Here is a 23,725-nt window from a genome sequence, read left to right on the forward strand (position 1 = left end):
TACTTACTTTATCTTAAGTAGCCCAAAAATAGATATTTCATCTCAAGACTGTTTTTAAGAAAGAAAATAGTGGTGAAATGATGCATACGCTAGCTAGTCGGATCAACCTCTTCACATCTGGAGATGGTGGGGCTCTGCTTTTGTCCCGAATTAAAAAACAAAAACAGAGTTCTTTGTGTCAGGTTTAAATAATAAAGAGAGAATACCACTAAAGCCAGTGTTAGGAGCTTAACCTGTTGAGGAGGTCCAGGGGCAGAGGGGACATCTAATGGCACCCACCCTACCCAACATTTTGTGCACAGGACAAGATGTTCTCCAAAGTCCCGGAACAGATTATCATAAGTGTTTAAAGGTGCTTTTGGGAGCCTCTCATGTACCAGGGACTGGGAAAACTGGCCTGGTGTCTTTGGATCCAGGCATAACAAACTGGTCCAGCAAACCTGCAGCCACAAACCCAGGTGTAGTACTTGACAGTGAAAAGCATGTCATGAAATTTACATTTGTTTTTTGTAACCTATTTTTTTATGATCTGACTGTATTTGCCTCATTGCAGTCCTGAAATCTTTTTAATTCTGGTTCAACCATGCAGCCCACTTAAATTTTTATTATAAATCATTATTATATTAATCTTTTGTCAACCTATATATTGTGTGTGTGTGTGTGTGGGGCTTATTTAAACCAGACTGTTTGCAGTTTGGGTAACAGTCTCCAAGTAATTAAACTTCATGTCCAAAGCAAAATTAAGAACAAATCTTTCGATCGTTTATCTCCCTTTAGAATGTAAGTGCACCATACAGTAGTTGTCCAAAAAAGGTCAGACTATTGATGCAGACAGATCTGGCTTTACTTGTGAGAGCTTTGACAACATCTGCTATTCAGTCAAAACAGAAAAAACCACTTGTTAGAGGCCATATATTAATTTCAAAGGCATGGAATGGAAACCATGAAAAAATATACACAACAAAGACAAATTCCAGGTAAAACTAAGTTGATTTTTATTGAAATGTCTTACATTTTCACATGGGCAGGATCTGATTTCACACTTGATTTTCAGTGGTTTCTTATATCAAAACGCTGCCAGGGCATATTTTACTTCGTTACGTCCTCATTAAGACTCTTAATCAAACCGCTTCCTTCCTTTCTCCCACGACAATGAGTCACATAATGCTTATTCATGTTGATCGGATCAAACTGACCTAAATCTGTTTTTGAAGGAAAAAAAACCCAAAATCCTGACATTTCTTGGAAGGCTGAGAGGAGGACACCATTGACAGATAGCACTTAGAAGGCTGCCTGTGAAGCCCTGGTCTATAACTTAAATTTGTTAAAGTGGCTCCTTGTGCCGCTCCATACTTAAAGAAATGACTTTTGCGAGGGAAAATAAACCAAAAGACTGACCCTGTAGCCCACAGCTGTAATATGTGTAGATCTTGTGCAAATCTATGATACAAGTCCTGATTTTTCTGTCCGAAATAACTTTAGAGACAACAAGTAAGTTGAGCAGAGTTTGTCATTATGCTGAATTGATTCTGACAGATGCACAAAACAGCCAGTCTGCTGCAGAGACTGACTGTTCGACAGAATGCCACAATCAAAACAACCAGAGATAGAACTGGCCAAAATTTAATTTATCTCCATTTGCCTTGAAAAAATAAAATGGGGCCCCATTTTTTCCAACACAGACATGTCAACACCAGCTGAATATACGCTCAGTTTCCACTTCATTACGTATGTCTGTACAATCTAATACAAGCCCATACAACTGTACTGCCATAAAGTCTATTTTTATGATGCCTTTTTAGTTAGGTTTTTTTTTGTAGAGGGGTTAATTAAATGCAGCACTGATGCTGTAGTTACTGGTGGTGTCTCACTTCATTACAGACTTCATTACACTGAGGTGTGACTTGTGTCATAAATGGGGAAGCTAAAAATTAGAAACACAGCTCAATATTATGAGTCCAGTAAAACACAACCTTCAAAAAAAAAAAAATGGTGCAGTATGTAAGAATTGACCACTTGTTGAATTCTTAAATCTCAACCAATAGGGGGCAGAATGTCACCAAAGTAACCACTCACTTTTAGCTAGCTGGCTCAGCAAGCTGTGCAGCTTGTGATCCAGTTTGGGAGCACCAGGAAAGTGTTGGTGTTTACACTGTTGGCACACATTTGGACCAAAATTCTTAAGTATTGCAGTGAACATATCATCTTATTTACACATCACCACAAACTTCATGAAGATAGATATTGTGACAGGTGTACCAAATAAAGTGGCCACTGAGTGTATATGTCAGACCAAATGGCTGCGAAGGGGCCAACCTCTCCAAAAGTTGGGAGTCAGCACCTTCCACTTGTTGTTTCTCAGGGTACAGTGTCCCAGTTCTTCTTCAGTGTTTACCGTTTCTACATGAAATGAGACATAGTTTATTCCAGTATTAATGTCTCCTGCAATTGAGCTCCAATCAGGAATTGTACTCCGTGGATGCAGTACCAGAAAAGTATTTAATTTTTGGCAAACATTCTAACACAGGTTTGTAAACAACTTTTCCCTTGAAAATGAAATAAAAACTTTTCATTGAAGCCGTTCGTCCACCCACCAAACTAAATTGGTATAAATGTTGAAAAAAAGTTAAGAAAAATGCTACTCTGGAATCTTTCACTGCTCTGCAGAAATTAAACTGAAAATCAAAAAATATTTGACATAACACAGATTCATCCTCTGGTGGATGACAAACTTTGGCCTCTCTCTAAAAACAGAAACACAGACCGTTTGCCGCAGGATAAAGATGAAGAGGTGGGCGCAGTCCTTTCCAGGGTCTAGACGTGAACCATTCTGGAAAAAATAAGGATCTTCTATATCTCCTCAATATAGATTAGGTACTGTTACTCCAGCCAGGTTGATCCTGAGTGCTCTGGCTGGTCAAACACTATAGCAGCTTTTTTTGTTTATTTTTCATATTTCTCACTTTTTCTCCACATTTCTATGTTTTTCTTTCACCTGTCACTCCACATAATGCACAACCATACAAACATACACCCTCATACGATTTGTAACACTCCTTCCAGACTTGACATCCCTTCCTTTCTCCATGCACACACGCACATACACACACACACACGTACACAACCTGTTTCCAGGCAGTTATAGTTCCTTTGTGTAGCCTGTGGACCCTAAGGGTCGGCCTGACTCGGCATGTCCGAGTGTAAACACCTTAAGGCACCCATAATGCACCGTGAACACTAAACACTGTTGGTGCGGGGGAATACTGCCCCCATTGACAGGGGATCATACACCTTTAGTTACCCCACCCTTACCACCCCATGTCGCCATTACAACTAAATTTACAATCCATGCACACGTACAGTTGTTGCTTCTCAATTAGCTTAAGTGATTTCTCCGGCCCGTCTCATTTCCTCCCTACTCAGCCTCAAATTCAGCAATGACAGCAATGTGCTGAAGCAAAGTTATCCAGTACAGCTTTTATGAAAAGAGAGGAAATGAGGCAGGAGAGACATCTTTGCCAAGTGAGATTACATAATGGATCTTGCGTGCAAAATGGCTTCACAAAGTCAGAACACATAAGGCCCGCGGTAATTTTTTTGCATTGTTTTCAACAAAAGATAAACAATATATCATCTGCGGACTCTTCCTTTGCACTACGAGTCCCAAAATAAATAGATCTCCCTCTTTTTTTTTTTTTTTTAACTTAAATACATTGTTAATATTTTCTGTGATGCTCAAAAATACTTTTTTTTTGTTCTTTTTTTTGCCTGAAGATAAAGTCCTTCAAAAGGTTAGAAGAGTTGAAGTTTTCCCCCAAACCCATTCACACATGCAGGCAGCCCCTTCCACTTGTCCAGTGGCATGAAATTCCACAGGAGCTCATTGAGAAAAAATAAAATAAAAGAGAAAGCAAAAGATGGGGGGGAGTCAAAGTGGATTTTCAAGATTGCAGGCAACAATGAAGCCAGTGGAATCAAAGATCGGAAAAGAAGGAAGGAATGAAGAAGGATGATGGAAAAGGAAATGGGAAGGGAAAAAGGTGGGAGGGGTGGCTGTTGTGCAGGCAGTAACTGAAGGGGTGTTAAATAACAGCCAGTTGGACACCCCCTCCTGGTTCGTCACTCCGTTCTCAATACTGATCAGTGAAGACGTGTACTGTGCTCTCAGCACCAGGACTGGGCTCTGCGCTGGTCAAAATCAGCTATTAGCCGCTTGATGTGGGCCAACTTGTTGTGCAGGTACTCGCAGCGCTGTTTCTCCTCATGGTAGTTTGGGCTGCGCTGTAAAACAAAACAAAGCACATACAATTAATATCAGACTCAAGCTGTCGTGCCAACAGCAACTCCTGCTGTGGTTGAGAAACAACATCCGATGGTTGTGGCCGATAAAAATGTCTGTATCAGATATACTGCAAATCTGTCAACACTTACTTGTTTCATCTTTTTGTACTCTTTCAAGACTTCTTCTTGCACCTTCTGTGAAATTCAAAATAAAAATAAAGAGATCATGATCAATGAGGAGATCACGACTGAACTGTCATTTTTGGGTAATAACACATCACAACACTAATAACACATCATTCCCCATTTCTTGTGTAGTTGGACAATGTTGCACAATTCAGAAGTGTCTTTAACATTGTATTATCTGCTATAAACAAATTCATCAACAACCTGATGGGAAAACCACTACAAGGACTCAATGATACCACAAAGGTGCTTAACCAGCTGCCCTGTGAGTTCATGGAAATTATGGAATATGCTGTCTAACATGACTATCAGAATTATACAGTGTTGTGGCTTTAGATAAGAAACTAGCATGTGAACATGGCAACATCAACTTGAGTACACAGTGACCTGGTGTTCTTTGGTGCCAGGTGCCAGCTTCCGGCACTGGGCATCCAACTGAGTAAAGCGGCGGGTGATATTCTCCACACGGGCGTGTAGCAGGCGGTACTCATCATACTCTGCATTGAAGTCATCCTTGTAGCCTTGTCGCTGGTCCATGGACACCAATGGTATGTACTTCCTGTAAACAAAGGAAAGTAAATATATCATTTAAGAAATGATGGTTTTGTAAACACCCTGTTTAACGAGTCAAATGGTTAAAAATTGAAATGAGACTCCTGGAAAAAAAAGGGGGTCATGCTGTGGGAGAATAGAAATTTTGAGGTATAGCAAATTTACTCACACTACATAGTCAGGCATCTCAATTGTGGAGGAGAATTCGGTGGATTGGACTGGCTTCTCTTTATCTGAAGAGTCTGCGAAGAAAGAGGAAGAATATAAATACAGCACCGACAATCCAGAATACACATTATCAATGCTCCTGCAAGCCAGTGGCCAGTAAAAAATTTAAATAAGAGCTCCTGGATTATCAGCAATTATTCAAGCAAGTACTAGCATATATTTGACAAGACTTCAAGAAAGATGCCAACACAACATTGTCAACTTCAAGGAAAACCAGAACTAAGGACAGCAGAGCAAAGAGAAGCTTAGATCAATGCCTCAGCATGTTCAGACAACATCCAGTGCATGAGCATAATCAAAGATCAAACTATGATTGGGCGGCTGTAAGAGACAAGGCAGAGATAAACACTGAAACAAAGTGAATAACAACACAAAGTCTGAAAGATAAAACTGGCTGGAGGCTGGAAACTTGGACAGAGGAGGCATGTGAGTCACAAGACATTAAAAGGCAGCTTGAAGCGAGAGACCAGACACACACACAAACTCTTTTTTACACACTGTAGTTGCCAATGAAGCGGGGTTCTGTAAGTTTGACTCAGATTGAAATGTAATGTTGATTTGCCATTGCTCTCAACATTTTATTACTATTTTATAACTGAAAGTGTCTTCATTTATTGTCTTAATATGTTTTATTCTCAAAGACATGTTTGACTAAGCAAATATGGCTCCATTACCTCTGTCTAAATAGTACTTGAATTATGTGCATGTCAATAACAATCTGTATTACTACTAGTAGTACTCTGAAGAGTCAGGTTTTCTCGAAAACATTGAGCTGCTGTACTTCATTTATGGCCACTAGGGGGCAGGATAACTACAAATCAAACGAATAAAGCCTGGTGTCAGCAAACAATTATGTGTTTCAGCATCTAGCAGACAGAGCAATATTTTTCGTTTCACAGGGCTTTTACACAACTGAACGCATCTTTGTAGGAAAAGACTGAGCGCTACTCACATCAATGAAAATAACTGTGTTGTAATAAACATTGCACAATACCAGGACCCCCCCCCCCCCCGCCAGGCTTATTGAAGTTGTGTTTTTGTAATTTTTTTAAATGTTTTTAATTTGCACTGAGCATCTACTTATTTTCCCGACCAACTCCTGGGAAAAATGCCTACATTTGGCAGCTGCATGTGTGACCCTTGTCAACTACATCTGTCTGCCATTCGATGGGCAAGTAGCCTACAGTACATATAACAAAGCCTTTATGGTAACAACAGTTTACTCTTATGGAAGAGTGGGGGCTCTTAAATCAACAACAACAATAAACTACATGAGGCTAAACTGCTCCCCATAACTGCTGCCAACTCTCTCTGAGTTTGACACAATGAACAATCTCTTCTCCATTCTATTTATAGTTAAATTTATTTATATCAGCACAGGATTAAATTAAGTTAATAGATCTTAAAAGATGCCCCCTTAACTGAATTACAACATAGTGATTCAGTAATTGACTAAAGAAATTATTGCGATGTGAAGTGATGTGATGAAAAGTGCTGCCTGAGAGCATCCGATTTCACTTGAAAAGTGTGTGTGTGTGTGTATGTGTGTGTGTGTGGACCATAAAAACTCTGGTTTGGTCATTTAAGTTTCAAATTGTCGTTGATCAGTGAAGCTGATAACACATTTGAGAGAAACAAACCTTTAGCTTTGTGAGGATTCTTATCGATAACTTCTCTGCTGTCTTCCTCAGCACCGCGTCTCTTTTTGACTCGACGAGTCTCTTCAGCCTGCTCTGCTATGTTGGGAGGACTTCTGCTGCCACTTTCCGTCCGTTTCCCTTTCTCCCTCTCTCGATCCTTGTCTTTGTGCTTCTTGGATTTCTTTTTAAACTTCTTGTTGGTACTGCTGGACAAAGAAGGGCTGGTGATGACAGTGGAGGTAACTGTGAGTGAGGTGACAGGAGGAGGAGGAGGAGGAAGAAGGGGAGGAGGAGGAGGAGGAGGGCTGGGAGAAGCGGCTGGTCTGGGGATAGGGACGGGGACAGGATGCCGATAACGGTCCTGCGGGTTCCTATCAGAGGCAAAGGGGCTAGGTGACGGGTCTCTGCAGGAGGAACTCTGGTCCATGGGCAGGTCCTGGGTGCCACAGCCCTCCGGGGTGCTGGGTGAGTTGGAATTAGAGGCCGGGCTGGGCTGCTGGTGAGAGGGTGCAGGAGGGTGGGACGAGATGGGAAGATGGGTGGGGGGGCCTGAGGCGACGTTGGAGGGTAGGGACGAGCGTTTAGAGCTGGGGCTGCCCTCGTCCTCACGGCGGTCAGAGGAGGAGGAGGATGAAGATGCGACTGGCCCTCGGTTGCTGAGGTGGGAGATGCGGGCTTTCTTGGGTGCCAAAGGATCAATGAAATCAAAGTCTGGCTGGCGCTTCTGGAGGAAAACACACAGTTTTTTGCTGAAAACCACATGCGTCATTGTTTGATGGTTGTGTGTGTTAGTGTGCATCTGTTCAGTTACCTGGGGGGACATGGGTACACCGTCTTTGGGAGAACTGCTTGATGTGAGGGTCTCAGTAGGAAGACCTAATTTACTGTTGAAGAAAGAAAAGAGTGTGTCAGCAGGGAGTGGTGTAACAGATAATATAGAGCAAGTCCTGCTTAAGAAATTGTACTTCTATAAAAACAATGGTTGTAGAGTTTCCTTATTTTAAACCCTCAGCTCATGTAGTACACAGGAAGTTATTATTTTCACGCCCTCTTCATTTTCCTTCAAACAAACAGCAGCTGGACATGTGCCAACAGAAAGAGAGTGCAAGCAAGAAAATGTGAATGTTCACAATGCAAGAATCTGCTTCACAAATGTGTAAAGAGAAAGGAAATGTAGTCAAATTGTTTATCAAGCCTCTGGGATACACACAAAATGGTGATTTCACTAAATGTAAACATGACTGTTAATTGTTTACAAAACTCCACAAAGTAGATTTAACTGGATACAATTTTCACTAAAAGGATCACAAAATCTGGAAAAACTTTTTGCTTTTGAAGACCAATTCAAAATAATGCAAATCTCATCTAGCCACAAGCCATTTTGTTATGCATGTCATATTTATATGAGAACAAGTAAATAACATGAATACCTAACAATATGAGGCAATCCAACATCAGAATAAATCTACGGCCATTAGACTTAGCTGATAAGGAACAATAAGACACAACTGTGTAGTTATAAAGTGTGTACTACATGAGCTATTGGTAGACTTTAAAAAGCTTCACTATTCCATTACCATTATCATTAAGTAGGTCACCCTCTGTAGAGTGTGTTACAATGTGTTCCAATGATGGCAAGTTTTGTACACAGATAACCCTGGGCAGAGAAAATTTAAAGAAACACTGGGCGCCACTGTAACTAAAAAAAAACATCTGTCCGACAACAGTCACTGCACACTGTGAAGGACTAAGGAGCCAACTGTGATAACAGTTGTAACACCCCCTCAGGTGGTAGGCTAGCTCTTTGAAAGTGCTTACATTTTGGTGTAATTACACATAAAATCCAAAGTTTTAATTGCTTAAGTAAGAATGTAGAGTGTCATTAAAAAGGCTAATAGGCCGTTTCAGTACCGAGCCAGAATCCGGTCAACCTGGGACTTTTCATCCTCAGAGTAACCAGGCCAGTCTCGCTGGACATCACGATATATAAAGTCCTTCAATGAGTATGTGTTGTCTTTGGGGTTCAGGTTGGCCACCTGTTTCACAAACACAGAGAAACACAGACAGTTTAAAAAAAAGTTATCTATGACAGCATGAAAAGTATACAATATGTACAGAAACTTCACATTTCCTGTGCTTGCCAAACATCTGTGCATGCAAATAGTGTTAAACGATTATGTGGTTTGTTTCTTGTCATGATGAATGAAGCCTTTGTTCTGTGAACTGGATTTCCTCAGGCAGATTTGTGTACCTCGACCTAATGTTTAAGAAAGGTAAGTTGGTCTTTGAAATGGGACACTTGAAGAAAACCTGTCTTGGTGTGAAATACCTGAAGATCAAAAAAAGTTATTACTGCTGGATTTTTCTGTATCTTGTTGGGTATTGTGAGTGTCAATCACTGGGTCATGTCAATTTTAAAAATAAACACTTAATAGTACCTGTTGCAGGGTGGACCCCAGTGAGTTTCGGTCCTTCTGGTTGATACCGTCCCGCTGCAAACGGCCAAGCACTTCCAGCTTCTTGTAGGACTTCAACGCCAGAAGGTGGATGATGCGGTCTCGGAATGGCCGCTGCGACACAGGGTTATTTGAGAGGCACTTACGAATAGTGTTGGCTGGGTTGATGGGTGTGGAGCGCTTGCGCTCTGGGACCACCTCTGGGTTTGACAGTGCTGGCTTACGGATGTGGACTTGCTTTCCTAAAGACAGAAGTTAAACAGTGTTAAAGCCTCTTCTTTCCTTTCAGGGACCTTCATCATTGGAAATGTTTGTGTTGTTAAATACTTTCACAAAAACAAACCTGCTGATCAATTCAGGTATCTTACTGAAGAAAGTCTCATATCTACAATCGCCGCCACCCATACGTTGACAGTAAAAAAACAGGAGCTTAAGGACATGTGGAGTTTGATCCCATCACCTCTGTGGCACAAACCTCAAAGCAGAGAAAGTCCCAAAGTCCCGTGGCCACAAACACGGCATGCTTAAGAAGAAGCTAATAAGCCAGGACTGTTTCACTAAAAACCAGATCAAAGTGAGCGTTTCAGTGAAACATGGATAGAATATTTGACAGACTGAGTAAGTTGAAACAGTCGAGTCAAAACCAAGTTCTACTGGAGCTTTGGAACTGGATATAAAAGGGTACACAAAGTGAAATTCTAAGCAGTTCCTATCAGGTAAATGTGAATTCACACTATGTAATTTAAGGTGGTGGTACCTCAATCAACAATGAAAACACAAGATGTGGTTTGATGATGTCATAAGGTGGTGTGTGATCATGAAAGTTGCATTTTCATTATTAAACATACAACCACCACCGCCAATGACAATCTACCTTATGTGACTAATCAGATATTACCTTCAGAGAAGAGTTAAGATTTAAAGGTTTTACACACGTTTTAATGAGGTAAGGAGGTCTGGTAGTGCTAATAGTAATACAACATACCATCAGGGAGTCAGTCACAAGGGGGAGAGACCAGCACTAAACTACGCTGTCTGCTGGACAATTCTCTGCATCAGCTGAGACTTGTTTGGAAAGCTGATTTAGAGTCGAGGTGATTAGAACCTCTCAGACACCTCTCGACTGTGTTGCTGAGCCATATGCGCAGTCATGGTGCTTGCACATTTTCCCTATAGCGGTTCATGTGCATTATGAAATTCTAAAGCTCTTTAGGAGATTGAGGTTAAAGAGAGGAAGAGAAAGGAAAAACTGCTCCCCTCCTTCTCTGTCAAAGAACAAGAGACTCAGAGAAATGGGAGGAGGTGTAAGCTTATGCTGCAGGTGAAAAGCTTATGTAATAAGAAATAATCAGTTGTACACTGAGAACTTTTGCAGAACAAGCATATAGTAGCAAGGACATCAAATTCCAAATGAAGAGGGTTGAACAGCTCTAATAAAAAGATACAGGCTACAGACAGAGATAAAAATACAAGTTACAGATGGTTACCTGAAATAAGCAACCTGTGAAAACAAGAAGCTAAAGGCTCCTTTTGCATTAGTAAATAGGGTGCTCACTCCAAACCAGCTGCTACAAGCCCCAGTCCCACCCCCTTTCTCGGCTGCTCGTCTCGTTTCCCAGTTTCTATCTGGGCCAGTATTATGCAAATGTATCCCCAAGGCCCAGAAATACAGGCCTGAGGAGGTTTTCACTCGTATAGAAAATCTATGGACTGAGCAAGACTTTTGATTCTGGTTTAACCAACAAAATCTTTGACAAGGGATTAGACCGCATGGACTGCTTATGACTAGATTAAAAGGCTACATTTGCCTTCTCTTGAGGATAAAAAGTGACCCTCCAAACTAAAAAAAACATGGCTGTCTGAGCCCACAGTGCCCACTAGGAGTACAAGTATGCATTTTTTTTTTTAAAGTGATTAGACAAATTATGTACAGGGAGTATTTTTGAAGAGAAAAGAGAATGCATTTTGGTGAAGTTTGAGTGTTTTTTTTTATTATAATTTTATAATTTATAATAATTATGTTGACAATATAAGATAACCTATTCAGGACATCTTTAAATGAGGATGATGGAGACACCTGTTAGCTGTCTCTACATCGACCAAGCTTGTTTTCTGCTTTCGTACATATCCAAATAAAGATACATTTCAGTTTCGTGTCCCTTACTTTCCTTATAGCTCTCATACATTCAATCATGAGAACATTTTAAATGTCAAGGTGTTGGCTACATAACTGTTGTTTAACATTAACTGAAATTTAAAAAATGTAAACACTGAAAGATCTTTCAATGCTCACTCGCAGTACTGATACTAGAGACAAAAAGTGCATGCTTGCATATGAATGAACAAGATTTATGTTTTACTAGCCAGCAAAATTAAACAATTCTGCAGTGACAGTGCCTGACCAAATCAAACATACCACCACATGAGCAGGAACTTTTGTGGGACAGGATATAAGTCCCAGGAAGTCCAATTTTCTATCTATTTTTTAATCAGTTAATCATTCCGAGCAACTGTCATTAGGTTGAGGTTAGATAAGGGTTTATGTTAGTATCATAATAACCTTCTTGTTTAACTCACCAAACAATTTTATAATACATTTGGACTGCCACTGTTACAAAAACTAAACAAAAAAAAACTTGGAGCTGCAGTTGTCTACAAACCCAGCCAAAAGGGGAGAAACAAATAACTTGTAAATACTTTTTGTTTAAGGCATTTTAAATGCTGGTTAAATGTTTTTGTCATGTACTGACAGTACATCCATTTTTCGAATTAAATATTTTTTTATTAATAGTAACCCATTGGCTTAATTCATATAATATCCCTAGTAGTGTTAAAGACGGAACATCATTTTATTTTGCATTCACGGTTGCTCTGTGGTTTTGACCCAGCCAAACCACTTTTATGTGATAAGAGACTGAGTGACGCTGCTCTTCCTCTGAGGTTTCCTTCACTGACATGCTCATTTTCATCTAACTTTAGTGGAACTAAAAAAACATGGTAACACCATCATTCAGTGTGAGTGGCTGTAACATGTGGGGCAGTTGGCATCAAGTTTATCTGTTTGTTGAGCCTGTGTTCATCTTGTAATTGTCTTGAGTTTGTACATCAAGTTTAAACTAAGACCAAAAAAGATTCTTAATATAAGTGAGGCAGGCAAAGGAGGAGGGGGGACCCATTTAGCAAGAGATTACATCATCATGTTTTCCTGCACATCCTTTGTCCTACCTGTCCCCAGTTGGATAAGACATACGAGTAAGGCTGGAGAGAGTGACACGCCAAATTAGATAATGAAGATTACTTTTCCTGCTCGGCTTGCTTGTCTCAATCCTGGCGCTGGGCGGCGCAGTGGACAGGAAACTGGTATACATGCATTTAGGGTCATCATTTGGAAAAGAAACATTAAAGTAAGTCAGAATTGTTTGCTAGTAATAGACAGTGTTGGGGTGATGCCTTACAAAAGCAACACATTGCAGTAATATATATTTTTTAGTGGTAACATATTAATATAACGCGTTACTAATAATCTTCAGTAGTGTATTATTACAGCTTCTTTAAGAATCCATCCACACCGCGCATTACCGCGACCTTCCACCACAGAAAAATAAAATCTGACGGAAATGAGCTGTATTTCGTAGGACTTATGATGAAGCCTAATCCTCTAAGTGCACCTTTATTTACATTCTTGAATGACATACCTATGCATTCCTTGTTCTGTGTATAGGAAAAGAGATTTTTTTTCATGTCACTTTAATTATAAGCTACATTATAAAACATATAGGTCTATTGTGTTTAATATGACTAAGCCTATGATTAAAAATATTTATTCCTATCTCATAACATATCAGACTTTGATCTTCTGTCTGCATGCTCAACCCTGCGTCCAAGGCCATTCATTTATTTAAAAAGATCTATGCTATTTAATGTTTCTATTTGGGCACTTTGTTCAAAGTAACACAAATATAGAGTAATAAGTAATTTGTTACTCTACGCAGTCAAGTAATATTGTAACATAATATATTACTAAAATTTAGGCAACTAGTAATATAAAATACTACATTTTGAAAGTAACTTGCCCAAACACTGGTAATAGATGCTGAACACAGGCAGCATTTAGTGCCTGTGCTGTGACATTTTCTCTATCACTTTAGTAGGCTGTGTGTCAATAAAACAGAAATAGCTTCAACTGCTACCTTTGGCCCTTATCAGTCTGACTGCTAACCTGGAAAAGACTGCGATGGCAAAATGGCTTAGATAGTCGCAATAATGCTTTGAATGGAGTCAGGCTGTCAGCTTTCACCTATTCAGTCAGTTTGAAAAGAGAGGAGAGGAGAGGCGATGATAGACGTAAAGCAATGCTGGTCTCCAGGGATCTAACCTGACATCTGACTACTGCTGGTGGAGAAGTCAGAGTGTAGTGAGGGGCCTTACCTCTGTACTGGCCCCCAGGCTTGATGACTTTGGTCCCGCGTTCACGTGTGTCCTCCACGGCCTGGGTCATACGGTCCCGGGTCACCTGGTAGGAGTCATTAGTAGCGCACACTGTGACCTTGTCCTGTACTGTTGCCAACAATGCCAGGTGTGAGGCCCCTGAGCTGGAGACAAAGAGGGAGTATGAGAAAGAAATGTGAGGCATAGAGGGATTACCTTCTAGCAATGTGTGGTAAGACAGCAGCAGATGATTCAGCTGACCAGTGATTACCTCGACACATACTGATGGATGCACTCAAAGCTTCCCTGAGGGTTGTCCTTGCCCACATTAGACAGGTAGAAATCAAAATTTTGGAAGGTGTCAGAGGAGGAGTCCGTCTTGGGAATTTTAATACGCTATAAAAAGATGTACACAAAAATTAAGCATAGCAAAACTTTTTACCCATTCACTTGTAAGTGTCTGAGTTAATCAATCAATTGATAATCAAATACAAGTGGTTAATTTACTGCAAGAAAACTGTCACATGCAATACCAACCCCTGTGTTACCAGCACCTTCAAATCTACCCCATATACCCCCCCACAGTTCAGTGCCTGCACACTGTAATGATACAGCGTCTACATCTGAGCTATGGGCTGTGAAAGGAAGGTCTCTGAGGTCTCAGCAGCTAAGGGGAGGCTGTATGTGAGTCATGTGCATTATGGACTACAAGCAGTGCAAAACAATGTTTATAGATTTCAGATGTTAGCGTTTGCCCTTCTGAACAGTCCAGCAGACAGTCTGCATCAAGGACACAGCTTATATTACCGATTCTAAATAGTTACCTCATCAAAACGATCATTAAAACTCAGCAACATATGCATTGTGCAATGGAAACATAAAATAAATCTTCCGGGCCATGTCTTGTTGCCTATTTTATACTGCGATTTACAATGTAATATTATTAGATGATTAATGTATAATCTGATCACTAATTTAATAATCATTTATTACATTTTAATGAAAGTATAATGGTCCAATGCTGGTGACACAGATGAGTTAAAGCTGATTAAACTGACCAAGTGAGTGCTTTTATTTGTGATTTGCGTCTCAATAAGTAATGGCTACAACTCAGCACATGCAAGCAAAAACTAAAATAGAATACTAGCTAAATAAATAACTCTTCATTAATGGATGCAAAATTATGCTTGCTGCTAACGACCGGAAACAGAACAAGGGTTTTATTTATTATGATTGGAAATTTACAGCATGGGGATGAAACACTACTTACCCCCTGGAGTCCCTTGAATTGTATCGTTGGCCGCAAAGAAGGTACATTCTGAAAGAGAGGAGAATCAACAGTTTAACACTTTGGAAATGTGGAGGATTATTGAGAGAGAAGCACCAGTTGGAGGTGGAAAATAGAAAAGCTACACAATGTTGAATTAAGACGTTTCTTTTCTAGAACCTGCAGAACATGTTTCACTATTTGACAAACTCTTCAGGAGTCAAAGCATTTGGTTGTAGAAACAGCCTTAAACATCATACTGTAATATTTATACTTAAGTCATAGGCTACTTAGGGAATTTCATTTTTTTTCTCTGGTTATAATGCTCTCACACAGCCATCATGAACTCCCCTGCATGGGCTTGGAATGAAGATTCATCTAATATTGTAAAGACATACTATTTTTGTTATTTCTTTCAAGAGAGGAGTTATCTAATTCAGAGTCCTGCACGGGTGAAAAATGATGTACTGTGTCAGACACAGATGTGGATCGGGTCGGACGCCTGGAGAGGTGGGTCGGGTTTTACAATTGCCATTTTCAAGGCGTCACTTATCATCAGTCATTATTAGCGACACAAATGATAAGCATTTATATTTCATATCAGCTCATTCATTCGTGCTTGCGCCCTCCCAGAACTCCCATTCCCCACGCTGGCTTACTTTCACTTTTAAAAATTGCGTCCATCCAATTCTCCAAACCTGAAGAGCCAGTAGGACACGACACACTCTCATTTTCAAACTGTGAACCCATTAAAAACTTGTGATATACAAAGAATTTGAATTGAAAATATGTCTGATGCAGGACTGCAACTGAGGATTATTTTGAGCATTGCCTAATGTGCAAATATTTTTTATCAATGAATCAATAAACTAATAAAAAAAACAATTCTAAAGCCCAAGTAATTTCCAATTGCTTGTTTTAAGATATTTTATTTCAAATAACAATAAAAGAAAAAGAGGCAAATCCTAACATTTGAGCTTGGATAAATTTGGCATTTTGCTTAAAAAGAAAAACCTAATTACATTCTATTCTGTTCATAATATTGCACTAGTGGACTGATGCATACTGCTGAAATCATGGGTGACAGTCAGCCACAAATACTTGATGACCATCCACTGGCTGCCAACATTCAGCTCTGCATCTCTTAAGCTCTTCAAAGAAACCATGTGAGTCAACTTCACCTGCATCTTCTTTTAAGTGGTTAAGAGGTAGGTGGTAGGTAGAAATATTTGCTTTTAGGTGAACACAAGCAGTGGAACTTGGACAATAGTCAAACACAGCAGGTATTTTCATGAGGATATTTTTGACATGTCTGTGTTTTGTGTAGGTTTACAGGTTTGTGTAGATGGCTACTTGAAACAGAGTTGACAGCCACAAATATGCAGTGGCTGCACAAATATGCAGTGGCTCTGGTGCAGTGCAGGTTAGGAGGCGGTCTACAGCTTGAGGTTGTAGCTTGAGGTGGACTGACGCTGGTAATATTAATATAAAAGCCCCACTGATAATAAAAATAACATATATATAATATAATATTCAGTTTAGGTTTAGTATTGAAGAAAATTAAACAATGATCCCAGCCTCTCCAATTCATTTTGGTATTAATAGAAAAGGAACACAGAGGACTCAATGCTTCTTTACATAGCCAACAGAAGTTGGCTAAATCATAGACTTGTGAAATGTTCTGGTATGAGTGAAGTGTACATTTTATCAACAATAGCGTCTCTGCATTCCTGTGGACTATAAAAGACATTTTCTAACTCATACATATGACAAGAGGCAAACCATTAAGTAAAGTATACTTTTTCAGACTGAAAAGCCCATGTCATGGCTGTTAAAGCTAAGCTACTCCAAGCCACTGACTGACTCCCTCCCCCACTATCCATACACTCAGTCACTCACACACCAACCAGTCCTCACACACACACACACACACACACAGAGTTCTGATCACATTTCACATCACCACAGAAAGACAAAGATAGCCAGCTTCCATAGTTCGATGACTGGTTGAGCTACAACACACATTACTGAGAGGGAGAGAGACAAAAAGCAGGCAGTTTTGGCTGCTCAGTCAGCAAGGGATGGCAGGGTGCCGTTCAATGCAGCGTACAGACCAACATTACCACATCCAATAAGGTTGTAGCATGGGCTGTCACAAAAGAATTCATTCAACTTAGTGATGACTCGGTCTGCCAGCTGTCAGAGACGGACTAAATAATATATTTAAATTGTGGTACATTTTAAACACTCTACACAGGATCTCTTTATTATACAGGGCTGAACGTGAGCAAAACTTTACATACAGGGGTGCCAGTAGAGTGTGCTTTACATACTGACACACACACCATGTGCCATAAAAAGCTGTCACAGAGACCTCTGAACACTACAGCCCCATGCTAAGCTGCAGTGCATCAGCTCTGAGCAGAGCCCAAGCCCAGGCAGCGTGTTATGTAACGGGGTTGTTGTTGGCAGCGTTTCCATCAGGTAACTTGGCTTTAGGCCTCCGCAACTCAAGACTGCATTGGTCCGTCCAGATTAGTTCACCTGTGTAGCACCTCAACAAGATTATGCCATTTGCAGAGTTCAAGAGTTATATTTAATCTGCACAGTTATGCAGTGCCCTATAAGCGCACCTAGTTTTAAAAGCTCCTCGATGACTGGTGGTGTCAAGCTCGGGGGAGACATGCAGTACAATTTAATGAAGTAGTTTGTTGAGAGCCAAAAGAAATACATGAATATATGGTATTTTGAACAAAATGACACATATAGTAAGATAAATCATCCTATAGCTCAGGTTTTATTATAGGTTTTGATGCAATCTGATAGCATATGCTGTATAGTTGCAAAAGCTGGCCTTCTCATGCAGCTTGACATGGGGGTATGCAGAAAAATGTCGGCAATTTGGCTAACAAGCCCCAATTAAATATTTGTCTCATGTAAACCCTTTGAGGCAACTGCTCATATATACATCCTGTGGCTCCAGTGTGGCAGCTCCTTTAACTGTAACACTTCATGATTAAGTTAAATGGCTATAAAGGGCTGAGCCTTGCTATGAGATTCACATCTCTGCTAGGCTGTGCTGTTGCCCTTTCCTACTAGCTAAAACTTCTAACCATATGGTAAGCTGCCTAGTCACCGACAGGCTTCCAACGCCACCAACTTACTTGTTATCAAGTTACATTTAGCTACAATTTATCCGTGCAATTTCCACCCTGCCCCTGACGCCAAACACAACGGCGTCGAAAGAAAAGTTCATGTTAGAAAACTAAGCTTGTATGTTAAAAACCTCGGCTTATGAAAACGTGTCTCACGACGACTGTGCGAGTCGATATAAAATGACAACTTTCCTAATTTGGTCAGAACAACATTAGTTTGGCAGGAGAGAAAAAAACGGAATTGGCTGGCCAGCACAGCACAGGGGGTTCTGACTAACGCAGCTAGAGCTAATGTGGCTAATCAGAGTGTCTAACTTTACCAACAGGTTTTCTGCGTTAAATAACATTTGTCAGTTCGTAAAACCTGGCCAAAACATAATGCCGAGGCCTCATTCAACCTATTCAGTTGGTAAATTTAACGACACAAGGCCAGTATAATCATAAGAGGAGGAGAAAGTTGCTCTGTCAAAAGCTTAGCTAACTTTGTAGCTTTAGCTGTGCGTGGCAGTTGAGCTTCCCCAGCTGAGACGAGCTGTGTCAGCCCGACGGTCCTGGCTCGTTTTTTACCGAAATAAACGCCCGTTTTACTCACCATACACTTTTGGTGGCCCTCTATGGCTCTCAGTGCTGTCTCGGTCAATTTGACGTGTAACACGGTGATTCTGTCGGCGCTCTGTTGGCCACAATTTAATCCGTACCTCCCATCCTCGGAGAGCGCCGCCATCTTTACCAGCCCTCCACCATCGTCCCTTTGAGGCTGGAGCATTTAGCAGCCCAGGCTCCCTGTGCTCGCTCTGGCCCGGGGAGGGACTACAGCTGCTGCCTACAGGGCTGACAGCACTGGATTGGTCTTGACTTGCTAGCTTGTTGGTTTGTCACTTTCTAGCCACAGTGAAGTTAAAATACAGCACACATTATTGTCAGTTAGAAAAAAGATATTAATGTGCATGACAAGTGTACCATTTAGTTTACTTCTGCATGTGCGTTTTACTGTCCATTAGTAGAACCAGGGCTGTCTGTTTATAAAGGTCTTTAACAGCTGTAGTTATTCCAGGGCACATTCTAGTAATTATCTGTTTCTGTCAGCTCATATCTCTCTCTTAAACACACATATGTAGTTGTGCTGCTTCTTGTCAAAACTGTCCCTGTCAGCTGTGTTGTGCTGACATGGTAGAACTAATTCTAGCCCACTGAATTGGTTAAAGCGAGCGTCTGCAGCCTGCTGTTAACCTCGTCTTGTAAGAATGCAGTTAAGCAGACACTGTAAGGAATATCAGCAGAATCTGAGTCATAGAATTCTATACTATATTCGCATATACATTCAAAACTTTTGCCATATATTTCTCTAAATAACCAGTTTATTTTGAGAAATATATGGCAAAAGTCTTGTAAAACCAAACAACATGCTTTTAATCTCGTACTTTAACCACCTTTGGAACTATTCACCAACCATGACCCTAATTCCCATGATATGGTAGAGTCAGCTGGGAGCATATTTTTTGTGAACTGCTTTGGCATGAAGCTGGTGTATATAATCATCCTTCATGTGGTGCCTTTAATGATATAGGGTGTCATGTGACATCAGCACAATGGGCACAGGGATGTCCCCCTGTGAGCTGCACCTCCACTATCTCCCAGTGTCAGTCCCCTTGACCTGGTGATTAGGGCAGCATGTTTTGGTGTGGAGCAGCATCGGGCTGGGTGGGGAAAGGCCTGTGTGAATCCAACAGATTACCACAGCTCTTCACCCCACCCGTCTGCCTGGCGACACACAAGCGCAAACACACGCACACACGAAAACTTGACAGTTTTTGCCGTGAATCCATCAACAAATTGACTACACAGATATTAAGTCAATTTAGGATAAACATGCATGGTTTTCTGGAGAAATCATTTAATGAGGTCATAGTTAACCTTATGATCATACACGTCATGTATCAAACCATAGTTAAATACAACTTGGACAACTTTGTCTTAGAGCATTACATTTCCTGTACTGTCTCTTGGTTTTAATTACATGCTAATTTTAAATACTAAGTCCATTTTGTTCCAGATGCGCTCTGGTTTGTCTGACAGGTCTCCTGCTGTGCAAACATTTAAATAATGCCTTTCAGGGGCTTTTGTGTTGACAGGCGTATCTTCTGATGGACAAACACCCTTTGTTTAAGACTAAACATTAAACACAGGGAGACTATTACGATTACTGACCACCGACAATTATCTGTCAAATGAGGCTGAGATATATTGTCACATTTTGTTTTGTTGCTCTTTTCAGATCAGAGGGTTTACATTTAAAAGTTGCTGTATTTTTCCACATTGGACTGCTTCTTCCCATGTGACCCCTTAATGTATTGCTAATGAGGAACACCCAAACAAGTAGTTCTACTTCCCACACCCACTGAAATCCTTTCAGAGCCCAGTCTTTAATCATCAGTGTAAATATTCAAAGGTTGTTTTTGAATTAATGTACATGACAACAACACCAACCTTTGATCCCTCTTGCTAAACAGTTCCACTGAGTCATTTTTTCTCTGATTATATCTTCATGTGTTATGTATGGGCAACTTTTGTCGGAGAGCTGCGGACTGAACACCTTCAGTGTGATCAAAAGCATGTCATTCAGAGGCCCACTGATATCACACTGTGTAACATATCTTGGCCTGTTTTGATATTAATCAAAGCATCTGTGTTTAAATGTGGGGTAGATATAGCAGATATGAAACCAATAAAGCATATTTTCATAAATCAAGATCTACATTAGCTTAATATCAAACTTAACTTTAAAGGTTGGGTGTCTACTACAGAATGCTAAAATGATGAAAACTTAACTCAAACTTAAAAACTTAACTCAAATTCAACAGACAATGAAGAAATACATTTTAATAAAAGTTAAGAAGTCTGTGTAATGGTTTCATGGATATCTGCTGAAGTTAGCATGTTAACCAGTTAGCAAAGCAAAGCTCCTGCGCTAGCTGTGTAAACACAGCACTCCCCTGGTGCTCCAACATCCCAGTTCAGATGTCTAGGTAAGCAGCTAACAGAGCTAACTAGTGAGCTAACTAGCTAACTGCAACTACAGTTAGCAGCAGTTAGCAGTTATCTGACATTATTTTTCTCATACTGACTATCGCTGCAGCAACATAGTTCACCCTCTGTCCGAATGATCCGTTTAAGTGCCTGTCTCTTTAAAGCCGCCTTCCCAAAAAGCCCTGCTCTGATTGGTCATGTGTCACAGGCCTGCCATTTGACAGGTGGGTGATTTGTGTTTTAGCAGCCACTGCTGTGCTGGGGGCATGGCCGAAGGTGGCAACTATATAGTTGTGACATCATAACCTTGGAATAATGTCAGCTGGTTTGAAGGCACCTTTGATATGTAAAAATGTACACTGTTGTAGTAAAACTGAATTATTGTGTATGGTTAAACACAACCTGAGTACAGGGGAATTAAATGATGAACACCTACTTGAGACTGAGCAATTGCCCCATCTTTAAAAAGTCTCCAGCAGTTTGACTTACCTGTGGGTGACCTGTAATTGACACTAATAAGCAGGCATGGCAGAGGCACAGCGGCTCATTAACTAGCAGTGTGCCTTACAGCAACATCCTGGGTTGGAGTTTATCCAGATGCTGCAGCTTTTTCCCTCAAAACAAACACATGCAGCACAGGTGAGCTGAAGACAGAAAAAATGCCTGATGTGAATTCCGCTGCTTGGTTTTTTGGCAATCTGTGGATGTAGAAAAAGACTAAAAAAAGGCTTATTATTTCTCTGTTGACCTGCCTATGATGAACAGGCATGATTTACAGCACAGAACGAGAGTTTCAGGGAAAAAGTAAACTCACCTTAACTTGCAGTCACAGATACAATATCCCATGCTAACTGTACCGTATCAACTTTTATTAAAGTGTATCAGTAATGAAATAATTAGAATAATCTCCACCATTGTTGCTGAAAATCTATCAGAGCTGTCGTCAGCATAACCCAAATGTATTATACATCTCTTAACAATTGAAATGACTTTGTTAATGCAATCATACGTTAATCACTTTAAATAGGCCTATTCATCATCTGAATGTCTGTGTAAATTAGCTAACGTTATGTGTCAGTGTCAGCTAATTACTGTCATTACTATGTTGTCTTTATTGGGTGATTAGATTAAAATTATAACCAAATATCAGAAACATCCCCAAAAATGACAACATGAAACTTAACTTAACAACAACAACAACAACAAAAGACTAAATGGCGGAAACAATCTGAGGGAAAAGGAAAAGTGCAACTCCAAGCTCTTCTTTTGGGAACAGCTAACATTTGGCGAACTTGAACTGCTTTATTAGGAGTTTTGTTTCAGCTTAAACTGACAAACACAAAGACATAAAGTGTGCTGACCAATGGTTAAGTACTGCAAAAGCCCCCCTTTTTCTCCCTAAGGTGGTCTTAAAAATGGCTAAAATAATTTTTGGCCAAATACCAACATATACTGTAAGTTTGTATAATAGGCTAATGCAGACACCACTGCAGGCTAATTGTTGAGATAGGCTTAAAAACTGAAAATAACAGGAAAAGGAAAGCATTCCAACAGCCTGTATCAGCAGAAGTTTGTCTAAATGTGTTCACACAGTAAATCATATTCAAGAAAGAAAATGATGAACTCCAAACCCCCCATACACGCACAGGCCTCTGGTTTGCCTCATCCTTGTCCTCTTTGTCTTCACAAGGCAGATCTTTCAACACATTAATTATTAAGATCTAATAGTTGACTATCCTATACTGCCATCTATTATGCTGCTGCCCACAGGTTCCTAGACCACCAGTGAACCACATGACAGGGATTAAACCAATAATTCTTTAAACTGCTTTGCATTGTGGCATGAAAAGAGGCACTCAGCATGGATTGGGTAGTCTAAAAAGCCTAGATGACTGAGGTATTCATAAAATACTACAGCGACTGTTCAGGAGCATCTGCAAATCAAAATTGTGAAGCAGTTTATTTCAAATTTAAATAGAATTTAATAATCTGAATTGACATGTGATTACTTATACCTCACATACACACACACCTGTGTGGTCAGCGGAGGGAAATTGAGCATTAGTTTCAAAAGGATTATCTGAAGTTTACCTCCGGCTTCCCTCCACGTGGCGATCTGGCCCTGTGGACAGATTCTGTTGGCAGTGAGAAAAAAACATCTGCTGCTGTTTAACCCTCCCATTAAAACACACGGAAAAGAAAACAGAGTGTGAACGTGGGAGCGTGTTTGTGTGTGTGGCAGACTTGCAGACAGCCACCAGCGCCAGGTCATCTGAGTTTACAATTTACTCCAATTCACAGTCGGGTAAAATAACATTTTTTTTTTAAGGGAAATTTACATCAATGCATCCTGAACCAGTTTCACCGATCTCAATTCAACTATAGGTTTTGCTAAAACTTAAACATGGCAGCTTCTATACACGTGTGACCGCATCCCATTCTATCAATCCCCCCCCCCCCCCCCCCACCACCTGGTATTTAAAGACCTTGAAACAGCAGCTTTTC

The 23,725-nt window shown here is 40.3% G+C and overlaps 1 protein-coding gene across 2 annotated transcripts; it reads right to left on the reverse strand.

Annotated features, from left to right (window-relative positions):
• Nucleotides 1-971: 971 nt before the first annotated feature.
• On the reverse strand, nt 972-19,003 carry ell2 (elongation factor for RNA polymerase II 2). Of its 2 annotated transcripts, none has more exons than XM_030420017.1 (12): nt 18,786-19,003; nt 15,042-15,089; nt 14,043-14,167; nt 13,772-13,935; nt 9,326-9,585; nt 8,799-8,923; nt 7,699-7,771; nt 6,888-7,608; nt 5,189-5,261; nt 4,855-5,026; nt 4,432-4,476; nt 972-4,281 (listed from the first exon to the last, which is right to left on the reverse strand). In XM_030420017.1, exons 1-12 carry the CDS (start codon nt 18,957-18,959, stop codon nt 4,165-4,167), a joined length of 2,097 nt encoding a protein of 698 aa, XP_030275877.1. In that variant the 5' UTR covers nt 18,960-19,003; the 3' UTR covers nt 972-4,164. The 2 variants fall into 2 exon arrangements, with proteins under 2 accessions (XP_030275877.1, XP_030275876.1); XM_030420016.1 differs by having other exon boundaries at nt 6,888-7,611; nt 18,786-19,002.
• Nucleotides 19,004-23,725: the final 4,722 nt, after the last annotated feature.

Source organism: Sparus aurata, chromosome 6, assembly GCF_900880675.1.
Source record: "Sparus aurata chromosome 6, fSpaAur1.1, whole genome shotgun sequence".
Classification (NCBI taxonomy): domain Eukaryota; kingdom Metazoa; phylum Chordata; class Actinopteri; order Spariformes; family Sparidae; genus Sparus; species Sparus aurata.

Bases quoted from the DNA above. Each gene is read 5' to 3' on its own strand.
- ell2 (XM_030420016.1), bottom strand. From the start codon at position 18,959: ATGCTCCAGCCTCAAAGGGACGATGGTGGAGGGCTGGTAAAGATGGCG. The intron at 9,586-13,771 runs GTAAGGCCCCTC...TTCTGTCTTTAG, and splicing joins GCCTGGGGGCCAGTACAGAG to GAAAGCAAGTCCACATCCGT. The intron at 7,612-7,698 runs GTAACTGAACAG...GTTTTCCTCCAG, and splicing joins GTGTACCCATGTCCCCCCAG to AAGCGCCAGCCAGACTTTGA.